The sequence below is a fragment of the Empidonax traillii genome, unplaced genomic scaffold (genome assembly GCF_003031625.1).
Source record: "Empidonax traillii isolate 1590-97213 ecotype Southwest subspecies unplaced genomic scaffold, ASM303162v1 scaffold317:size617950, whole genome shotgun sequence".
Lineage (NCBI taxonomy): Eukaryota > Metazoa > Chordata > Aves > Passeriformes > Tyrannidae > Empidonax > Empidonax traillii.
The window spans coordinates 261,483-273,129 of record NW_020955510.1 but is presented as its reverse complement, the minus strand read 5'-3'; the positions used below and the strand labels follow the sequence as shown (position 1 = coordinate 273,129).

Here is an 11,647-nt window from a genome sequence, read left to right as displayed (position 1 = left end):
TTTTTTTTAATTCTTCTTGTCTTTTTTGTCACCTTTTTGACCATTTTTGACAATTTGGTCCAGGAGAAGAGTTGCAGGATGGGGCTGCTATTTCAGAGGCTGGGTGTTTGTTTGGTGTCTTGATATGCTTTCAGATCACTGCCTGTTTCCTGCCCCTAAGCAAGACAACTGCCCTAAAGCAAAGGGAAGTGTGCTCCAAAGATGTTGAAATGTATCGCTTCAACCAGCTCACATTCTGGCCTCCAAACCAAACTTGCCTTTGACTTCACCTTCCCCATGGAAGTTCTCTCTTCACAGTTCTCTCTCAGTCCCCTTTTGTGTAGCTCAGAGAGTGACTTGTACCTCAGAGCTGAGAGATTAGGACACAGGGTTTGTCTGATCCAATATTCTGGCTCCAGTGGTGGTCAGAAGCAGATGAAGGCTGATAGGAAAGGCCTGAATATTCAGGGGATTTTTTTACTGTGTGACTGCTTTGTCTTTGCAGCTGAATGGGACCTAGGGCTTAAAAACTGTTGTAGCCACCAGTTCTGGTTGGCTGGTTTGGTCTGGCTTGCCTGAGACAGGGCACATCATATCACAAACATGTATTATAATTATCTCTAATAAGGGTGTTTACTCTTGTGAAGCAATTACTAAGGTGCATTGGAAAATGCACGTGATGTGTGCCAGCATTTGAGCTACAAAATTAAAAGAAGTTCAGATTGAAGTTAGATGAAAGTGAACATATTTATCCATGTCAGACTTCCTACCATTTTGCACGCTCATATTGATTTCTTTTGACACGGTCTTCTTTTATTGAGTACCATATATTTTTTAAATCCCTTACCGATAACAGTATCTGCTAAGGGCAATTGTAAAAGGAAACTAAAGTATATTAAACCTGCCTGGAGTCAAAATGTAATCTAACACCTGTAGTCTGCAATTTGTCATCACTTCATAGATACTTTTTCTTTTTTAATAACAGTTTTGGATTTCCCTGAGTTTTGACCTTAGGATACTGTATAATCCAAGAAAAGCAAGGAAACTAAACCACAGTCTTTAACACAGCTTTATGGTGTCAAGGTGTGAAATCACTCTGAGAACGAGCCCAGAGAAAATACTTCCTTTGGAACTGTGACTAGTACTGCAGTGTTTACCCAAATGAAAGTGTTTTTGCAAGAGGGAAAAAAAAAGAGTAGTCTAATAACCACATTTTGAATAGGAAAGAAATGAACACAGGTGTAAATTGTAACTTCTGCTACAGTTTCTTGTACAGACATTCCTGAAAACCTGTAAAGAGTCTTGGCACAGTGATTGTGTCTAATTAATGTTCTTACCCCTGCAAACCCTGGTCTGGGAGGCCGTCAGGGTGCAAGCCTGTTTATGGCAGCAGCTTGCCCTGTTCTCTTCTTGCACATTTCTGTATGTGAAGAAAGTGAGATCATGGCTAGAGAGTGTAAGGCTGTTTATTTGAATGGATAATCTTCTGCAGATTATTCCTGTAAGACCTTCTATGAAGGACAGTGCCTCCTTCTAGGTATGAGATTTTGTTGCAAGGTGATAGAGTTTGTCTCTTAAGTAAACTCTTAACATGATAGCTAGGCACTGCCCGTGGGCTCTCAGCGTGCAGAAGTGCTCAGTGAAGTGCATCTGAACACCTTGTTTAGGCCTGTCCTCCACCCTCCCTCTGACTTCAGCTATCCATTGGGAATGAACTTTTCCAACAAGCTCATTTACATGAGGTATGTAGTGAATTGTTTTCTCGGTGGTGACTCCTGCTGAGTAGCCGTGAATGCTTTAAGGGATGTAGTAGAGGGCTGGTGTTGGGTGTACCAAGTGCAGGTACTGGAGCTACGTTTGTAACATTTGTGTATTCTCTCTGGCTTTTATTTTGGGCTCCTTAAGCAGGCTAAAAATTTGCCATCTTCGGCATAAAAATCCTTGCTGTGATACAGTGTTATGGCTGGCTATGAGAGCAACGTAAATGTGAAGGAAAGCTAAAAGATGAGACCCCTTCCCACTGTGCAGAATAGATTCATAGAACCATTTTGTTTGGAAAAGGCCTTTAAGATCATCGAGTCCAACCATTAACCCAGCACTGCCAAGCCCACCACTAAGCCAGGTCCCTAAGTGCCACATCTGTACATCTTTTAAATACCTTCAGGGATGGTGACTCCACCACTTCCCTTGGTAGCCTGTTCCAGTGCTTGGCAACCCTTTCAGTGAAGAAATCTTTTCTAATATCCTATTTAAACCTCCTCTGGCAAAGAGAAGGCAAATCCATTCAACTTTACTCCTTGTGGGTTTGGGTTATGAAAATTGATATTGGCCAACACATGCCACTTGAGGTACCTGTTGGTGCTGACTCAGTGCACAGAGCAAGGTGGTGTCTGTTCAAAAGGGCAGCCTCTGCTGCAAATGCACAGTGTTTCAAGAGTGTGAAATTTTTGGTGGTTCTCTTAGTCAGTCTCTTATCATCTCAGAAAATCCTAGCAGAAAGGAGCTCACATGGCTGCAAAGGGAGGGGCAGAACCACACTATGAAACAGAAGAGCTGGGGTTTTTCCCATAGAAATGCAGTTTCTGATTCCGATGTGCTTCAAAGGCTGCTCAGGCAGTGGAAGGTGGCATGTCACAGAGTGAGTGTTGCCAGCTGGTGCCTCGCTGCTGTGCCCGAGTGCGTGTGTGTACCCCACTCAAGCATATCCTGCTTGGCTCCCCTTAGCAACTCACCAATTTCACGTGTCTTGTTCTAGCTAGGAAGTGGGTGGAAATGGAAACAAACATCAGTGGCATAGTGAATCCAGCCAAAATTAAATACAGTACAGACACAGACTGCAATTGCATGACATTCATCTTTCAGTTTGGGTCTGCTCACCTCTCTTTGCTGTGTGAACACTGAAATCAGGTTTCTTCTGGGAAAGCATCCTTGAGACATGGGGAATGGATACGTGTAAAACAGTTCAGCAATCCCTTCCCCCCAAATAATTCTTGGGTTTGGATTTTAGATAGACCACAAACCCTTAGCTTATTGCAAATAATCCTGATCACTCCCATAATGATACACTACATTATATACTCTCCTAAATTTAATCATTCAATATCTCACTTCCTTCCCTGTAGGCATGTACTATTATATTTTACACATGGCTTCCAGCTGGTTTTCATTGTGGCCTTCAAATCATATTTCAGTGCAGTGCAATCTAAGACCAGTCACTTTATCATTTAAAGTCAACTTCCATCACAGTCATTTTCTTGCAAGTTTTTTACCAGGACAGGTTAATTTATTAGAAAAAAATGAGTCTGTTTGTGAGGTGAAAGTCTACATGAACGAACCTTCATGAAGCAACATCTTCCAAAGCTGCTCTGTTCTGAAATGCTGAGTTGGCAGCTGTACCTGTACAGTTTAAACATCAAATCCCTTGAAGGGATGGAAAGAATAAGTCCTGTGGGCATGGAAGGAAATCTGTATCTTCACATTTGATTTGAAAGTAGATGGGGAAGTCAGCTCCAGATGGTAGTGGATGTGGAGGAGGAGGAGGCTGCCCCACTTGTGGCTGGGGAGTGGTGAGGAAGGGCATGAGGGATGGAGAAGGCGGTGGGAAATGGAGGCACAGGGCACCTATGCCATGATATGCATTCTTCTGAGCACAGCCCCAGCTTTCCTAGGAAAATGAAAGCTGAGCATGGCCATTGTTTTTGTCCCTTCTCTCAGAAGCCCATCATGTACATGGTGGTAGGTCAGACCACTGTTGGGGGTTTACCTGCACTGGAAAATGCACTGCATTTGTACTTTGTCACAGAAGATCAGAAATGATTCCTTCCTCAGAGCAGCACTGACCCGAACCCTAAAGTGTTACAGCAGGGCATGCACAGCACAGCTGAAATTTTACCTGCAGGTTAAAGTGCTTAATAATGACCCAAGATCTGAAAGTCTGGGACTGCCGAAAATGGTCCATTTCCTCAGTGAGGCTGTGACATGCAGAACCAGACATGAAGTAAACAAATCACCCAAATTGATCAGCATGCTTTTACAAATGTAGTTTAAAGCAAATATTTAACAAAAAGGTAATTTAGATTTCATATTGTACCGTGTGCCTCAGCAGTTGATCTGGTTTGCACAGAGAAACATTTTCATTTGTGTTAAGTAGTCCATATTGTCAGAAGGTATTGCAAAACTGACCACAGCCTAAACCTGAAGGAAATTCTGTACATTTGTCCACCTCTCTGTATATGGGTAAACTTGTGTCACTAAAGAATGTAGTGTGGCTGAAATCCTTTGTTAATGCCACTGGCAATCCAGAGCAAAGCCCCCAGAAGCTAGCGAAATGATGAGATTTATCTGTTACAAGAACATCTTAAGCTTTTTTTATTACTTAAGATAAAAATAAGAGAAATAAAATGCAACCTTTTTCTAATATTTTACAGTGATTACCCCTGGATTTTGCGTTTTCTCTTCTGGAGAGGGTGGAGAGGTCGCTCCAGAAAAGGAAGGGTTAATTGAAATCATTCTTTCCCTCCCGCTCTCAGCCCTCTCTTTGGTTGATTGCTTTATAGATGCTGTAGGCATCTCTTCATCTCTTTCAAATTAAACATTTTACTGCTGCTGATCCTGTATTGTTGGATTTTTTTCATCATTATATTTGATTGGAAATCTTGTAACATTTTTCAAGCTGGATCATTTCTCATGCTATTTGTCAACTGAAAAGGGAAAAAAAACCCCTTCCAAGTCCAACAAGAACGAACTGTGTAATTCTCACCCTTTCTGGATGTGTTTCTATCTCTGTTACTGCTACTTCAATCCAGCTTCTGATTAGCAATGCTCCTTGCGGCTTTTCATTGTGACGCTGCCTGTAAGTTCCCTGGCAGTTTATTTGTAGTGCTAAATCCTTTTGATTTTGGCTGCTCTGGGTCTTACAGTGTCAGGGGACAGGGCCAGAAGGCACTACAGGGGAGATAAGTAGGTAGGGTCTGTGTGACAAATTTACGAGTCTGGGTCCTTGGCTATTTCAGCAATCCTGGCTCCGCTACTTCCAGTGCTCCCTGCTGACGTAGGTGCGGATCCCACCCTTGTCTGTAACCCTTCTATTTGGGAACGTCAGTCCTTCTCTTTGAAAACAATCCATGGACAAAAAAGAAATCCTCAAAGAACAGCTGAGTGATTCCATGCATTGGAACATTATGCTCTTTTATTACAAGACATGTAATAAAACATAAATCAGAGTATCTGTCATTTCCATTTGAGTTTCTCCTTTCCCCCACTCCTTGGTTAGCTCCATTCCTATAACACCCTGAGTATTTACGTGCTTGGGAGGAAAATGTATGTATTGGCACCGAAACAGGTTGGCAGCGTTTCTGCCCACGAGTGGCTCTTTTGGCAAGCCCTGCCTGTCACCAGTGGGACACCTGCTCTTAGCTGCTCATCCAGGCACCAGGGACGTGGTGCTGTGTCCTGCCCCTGTGCTCGGTGGAGCTGCAGTCCCTCAGGGCCGGCCGAGTGCCACCAGGGGCAGCAGGAGAAGGGCAGTGTCCTGGCCAGGCTGTCACAGCATCTCCTCCAGGCTCAGCTCCCCGGCCACATGTACGGTGGGGCAGTGGCTGGGAACTGCGAGCTGTTCTTCAGAAACCATGACTGGAGATCGCTGTATGTGACAAATTACCATGGCACCAGCGTTTGATGAAGGAAATGAATAAGGGGCTCTTTGGCATAGAACCTTTTTATTTATTTGCATAACAGGCTGATATTCCACAGTGGACTTCCCTCTTGTAGTAATAGCTTGACTAGTGTAGCATTTTGCTGGGGGCTCAACACATGTGTAAAATTCAGTGCAAGTTCTCAGCACATTTCCATTGTTTATCCTTATTTTTTCCCTTTAGAGAGCATTAATGTAGGGTTGATTTTCTGGATGTTACAGTTTGTAGCAAAGACATTTTCTTCTTGGTTGAAGAGCCAGAATTCCCTCTTATTTGTGGAAGAAAATAGCTACCCATATTGATTTTGTTAGCTCTGAGTGTTGAGTTCTAATAATTATTTCCCCGCATCTGAAGAAACCTCTGGGCAAATCCAGCCTTCAATCCTGTAGGGGATTTTTTTCCTTAATCTCTCATGTATAGATTTGGTTTTAAAGAAAGCATGTGGAACTCCTCTGTGTTTTGAACAATTCAGAGCAGGTATTTTTTTCCCCTGGAATAAGGGCTGCACAAGGCCCTTTCTTAGTCATTTTAAGTGGCTGTTAGGAAGATTAAGAGCTACATATGCTTTCTTTAAACTTGCCGAAAAGGAGATACTGCTGGTGAAAATCTGTTACAAGACTGCAAAAGCGCGTTTGCCCAGAGGGTTTCTCAGAATGGAGGGCTATAATTATATGAACTAAGAACTCCTCAACTGGTGAAATTGCTACAGATGTAATACAGAGAAATCTGTTCAGGAGACACATTAAAGCCACCTATGTGGAGCTACTATGCTGTCACTCTTCATAGAAGGAAAATCTTAACAAATCTCTGCACTTTTATTATTTTTTTTTCCATAAAGCAGCTGTGATGGATTTTAATGCCAAATCATTATTCATGATAAAGTAGCACCCGACAAACCCATGTGTGTCTAGGCCTTTGTGGTACTTGGCATTTTGAAGAAATGGTGAGAGCCTCTAGCCTAAAAAGACAAGAGGAATCAAGGAGGGGAAGAAGAGGAGCAAAGCAGGAGAATGACTTGTCTGAGATGGGACACCTGGCCAGTCATCCTGAACCATGAGACTGTAACACCTTTTGACTTAACTTTTATTTTGGCTATTTTATGTTTCTTTTTATTTCTTGCATTTTGTACTTCTCATTTATTTTGTGGCTTTATATTTATTTGATATCTTTTGCCTTTTATATCGCTTTCTCCTTTCAGTCTATAGTTACTAGTGCAGCTGCCTTCACAGGGAGAAAGGTAATGGAGAATGGATATTAATTGTGCCTTTCCTCACCAAAACAAAGTAGATCCTGTGTAAAGGCCTGTACAAGTGCCCTTATCTCGAGCACCAAGGGGGTCAGCATGTACGTGAAGTCTGTGTCTGTTTGATCTTATAGGTGCTGCACAGACAGCAGTCCCAGCCTGCGAAGGAGAATTCCCCACCTAGAGAAGAGGCTCCTCCTCCACCCACTGAGGACAGTTGTGCCAAAAAGCCAAGATCCCGCACCAAGATCTCCTTGGAAGCTCTAGGTATCCTTCAAAGCTTTATTCATGATGTGGGTCTCTACCCTGATCAGGAAGCCATCCACACTCTCTCAGCTCAGCTGGATCTCCCCAAACACACCATCATTAAATTCTTCCAGAACCAACGTTACCACGTAAAGCACCACGGGAAGCTAAAAGAGCATTTGGGAACAGTGGTTGACGTGGCAGAGTACAAGGATGAGGAGCTGCTGACAGAGTCAGAGGAGAACGACAGTGAGGAAGGCTCTGAGGAAATGTACAAAGTAGAGCCTGAGGAGGAGAACCCCGACAAAAGCAAGGCGGCTCCAGCAGACATCGACCAGAGATAATGTGAGACAGGGGCGCAGAAAGCAATACATTGATCCAAGGATTTTCTGGTTTTCTTTTTCTTTTTTTTTTTTTCTCTTTTTACCTTTTGTTTGTTTGTTTCCATTGCGCATGATCCATGTGCAAACCGAATGAATTCAGCATTGCCCGATCAGACATTGCCTTGACACAGACACTCGAGTGTTACACTTCCTACATTTGACTGAAGCAATTGTTGTAGTCACATAGGATTATGCCTTCATCAGTCTTGCACTTATGAAAGGGACATCTAGCAAGTAAATGGGAAGAAAAAGTCCTATGAAATTAATGAAGGAAAATTTACAACTTTGTGTGTGTATATATATATTTACATAAAATATATATATATTAAAATTGCATGGGACGGAACTTTACAACCTAAAAGTATAGACTGTGAAATGAGTTCTTTAAAGATGAGACTTGTTTATGTATTAAAACCACTTCACAATGAGTTGCTTTGGCTTTTTGATAAACTGCCGCCTGCTCTCAGGGTGTGGTGACTATTTTTGAATTCCTATTTATTTTCTATGTTTATCCCTGATTTTTTTTTTTCATTATTATATGGCTTCCTATCTGGCAACTTGATGGGTAATTTTTGAGGTATTTAAAGACGTAAATCAACACTGCCAAAAAAAGAAAAGAGGAAAAAAAGAGAAAAAATGGAAAAACAAATCAGGGCACCTTAAAAAGAAAACTAGTAAGTTAAAAGTACTTTGAACACAATGCACACTTAAAAGGATACAGCATGTTCCACTCTCCAGATAGTCCTTTCTGTAGTGAACAGATGAGTTTTCATGGGATTCAGAATAGCTGAAACTGAAATTCAGTGCATAGAAGACTTGTCTATTAACGAGGTCTTTATAGAAAGAGAAAAGAGATAAATGTGTTGAGATTTGATGTATGGAATTCATACTATCAACCGCATTTTACCGTGGATTTTATTTACCTGTTCTCTGTTTCAGATCTTAAAAATTTATAAGCTTCCTTCTTGTCGTTGCTTTTTGTTTATACTGAAGTGAAAAACACACACACACACGTAAAGTTACATTGCGACACAAAATGCCACAATCCCGAGAATCCTGTCCAGGTAAATTGCAGACGGACCGAGGGTTTGCATTGCTGACACCCCATTCGCCCTCCTGGCCGGCCTCCCCCATGTTCCTGTTTTAGCTGGGCTTCCTCCGTGTCACACGCATTTTGTGCCAGTGAAATGTGTTTTCAGCCGCAGGTCCCACCTCCCCACGGCACGGGCACTTCCCGGCCTCCCGAGGCACGGGCACTTCCCAGCCTCCCGCCACGGGGCCGGGGCCACGCCAGGCCCTGCACACCCACTCGCCCACCTCCTGGGCGAAGGGTCCCGCGGTGACCTGGCAGCCGCTCCGTTACATAAAGCAGAGCTAACGCTGACTGACTCTCCAGTGGCGTGAGCACTAAAGCTGCAATCTACTATAGCACCCACCCGCTCTGAGGCATCGTGTCGAAAGGGACACCAAGTAGCATTTACTTTTCACTTCCGTGCAGTGATTTCCGAGACAGAGACCTCACCTTGCAGCCGGATTGATTTCAGACGCCTGTTCAAACCGCAGCCGTAACGCTACCGACAAGGCTTCTGGCTTTTTTCTTCCCTTTTTTTCACATGGGCTTTTCACGTAACCTTGACAAGGACCTCATGCAATATGCCTTTGAAAGTTACTTTCTGTTTACTACACCAGGCAATGTAATATAACTGTTAATACTATTTATATATTTGAAAGTTATAAAAGGTAGGAGTTAAAAACGAAAAACAAACCTCTACGTGTAGATATTTACTCAGAACAGACAATATACAGGGAGAAGACGTTGCAATACAAGCTAATTCTAGCTGCTCAGTAACCTCTGGAGTTTTTATGAGATTTTTTCAGAGCTAATGTTTGAAACATGAGTATCTCTGCATAAATTTCATATACCTTTGCAAAATTATGGTGGGTTGCTTACTTAATGCCCCTTTTTGCTCTTCATCCTTTAGTTCTGTAGTATGCTGCAGCTTTAATCAGAATTTCAGTGGTTGCTGCTTTATGTTTCTCTCAGAGCTACGCTTTCAAAACTGTCTTCTTATCCTGTAGCTGAAATCACTCCATACATTTGAAAGGAAACTGAATTTTGCCAAGCTAAGTAAGGTTGTTCATCTGATGATGGCATCAACATTTGGTATCTTTTACACTTCAACCAAAAATTTTATTAGGTATTTTTTCAATGCTGAGTCTTGCCTTTTTATTTTTAATTTCACTGCCAATTTTGCAGTGGTTCTAAGTGAATCTGTGGGCATTTTAGCCTGTGGTCTTGCCAGAACTTTGCGAATTACAATGCATATATGTCTATTTATTCAATATCCATCATATAATATCTATTTGGAGAAAGAAACTTTTCTTGTAGTGCCTCTTAACAAAGCACAATTTTCCGCCTTTTTTGTGAAATAAAAAATAAAAAAAACAAATTGTGTTTTATTGCGGTATCAACAATGTGAATAAGGATTAACATATTGTAAATGTTCTTTTTTCCATGTAAATCAACTTTATCTTCGTTATCACTAAGTGATAATTAATTTTTAACTTATGTGCATTGTTAGGCTGTTAGAATTTTTTGGTTGTTGAAATAAAACGCATTCAATAAATATGACTTAATTTGTCAAGTAATTTACTGGGCCTTTTTTTTTTTCTGCTGAGTTCAAGTGGAACAAGGTCTGCAAGATGGAGGGGACATACTTGCCTGTTGAAATAAGAGTTGTTCAGTGTTACTGGGGTTTGAAAACCTGCATAGTGCCCCTGAGGTCGGCACAGCTGACAAATCTGTACCCCCCAGGACTGGTCTGTTGTGTTACTGGCTTTCTGTGCACGTGTATGTGCATGCATAGGGAGTCTCTGATGGGATCAGGAGGAGGGTGGGGGTGCCATCGGCCCTTAGGAGAATATACTCAAAACACACACACAAAGATCCACTTCCAGTCTGCTGTCTTCTTTTGCTCGTAGATTTTTTCTGTTTATAATTAAAAAGCCACAAATGACTGCGTGTCAGGAAACTTTTGGAGCACACATGTCCATGGTTAATGGACATAATAAAAGGCTTTATTATATTTATAGCAGGGCATCCTACTGAGTGTGTAGAGGAATGCCGGAAGGATTGATGTATCTGAGAAATGTGTGAAATGTTTTCGGGGAGAATACAGATAAATGGAAAAAATTGCTCAAAATTCTTAAGCTAACAAAGTGGTAAGTGTCTGGATTCAATCCTAGCAGACGAATCGTATACTGCACGTCAAACTTGAGTTGTCTAGGAATTGAGGCAGAGCAATTTTTAAAAAGTTTTTATTATTTTTTCTATAGTTCCAATGCAATAGTTCCTCCCTTTTTTGTGGCTTATTTATATCCTATATAAAATATCTATGCGCTCTCTTGAGGAAAAAATAAGGAAGAGGGGGGGCATAACCAAATCTTTGAGTACCCAGCCACCTGCTTGCCACTTGTATTTGATTTGAGACCAAGTAAAACCAAGCATCTTTCTGTCTGCTCAGGGCACCTGGAAGCTGTGCACAACAGCCTCTAGTCGAGTGCTGTTTGCTGGGGTGCACAACTGCTCTCCCTATGCTGACCTCTGAGAGGGTCCTGAGCTGCGCATGCCCCTTCCATGGGGACAGTCAGCTGGCAAGGGCACAGCTGGCGCCTGTCTGAGGTGCAGCCTCTGCTCTGACCTGTGGGCACAGTCCTGATGCACGAGGCAAGCAGGCCAGCCTGGGGCTCCGCTGGTCTTCACGGGTGTGGGAGCAGCTGACAGAGGGCATGACCTGGCCTTCAAAACTGCACCCACACCCCGGGCAGATGCTGTGGAGGTGCTGATGGTGTTGCACTGGGTGTCCTTTCTGCCTACCAGTAGGATAAGAAACTACAGGAGAAGCAGCTCTCAGCTTCTCTTGTAGAGAATATTATACATGCACTCTGTGTGTATGTAGCTAAATAATATTTAAAGACACACTCACACACACATATTTTAATTGGGGGGAAAAAAAATCCTATAAGCATATGGGTTCTTCTTTCAAACCGTAAAAAACCCCCAACATTTAATAGCTGCTATAGCAGAAATATTTCTATTAATG

At 42.3% G+C, this 11,647-nt stretch overlaps 1 protein-coding gene across 4 annotated transcripts in view; it reads left to right on the top strand.

Annotated features, from left to right (window-relative positions):
- Positions 1–10,193, top strand: part of SATB2 (SATB homeobox 2) — a 218,956-nt gene extending 208,763 nt beyond the window's left edge. For 3 of the 4 annotated variants that reach the window (XM_027891284.1, XM_027891286.1, XM_027891287.1), the window contains one exon: positions 7,050–7,505. In XM_027891284.1, the coding sequence (XP_027747085.1) occupies positions 7,050–7,505 (456 nt within the window). Of the gene's footprint in view, positions 1–7,049 lie in introns of all 4 variants that reach the window. The other variant, XM_027891285.1, reaches the window with a different exon arrangement.
- Positions 10,194–11,647: the final 1,454 nt, after the last annotated feature.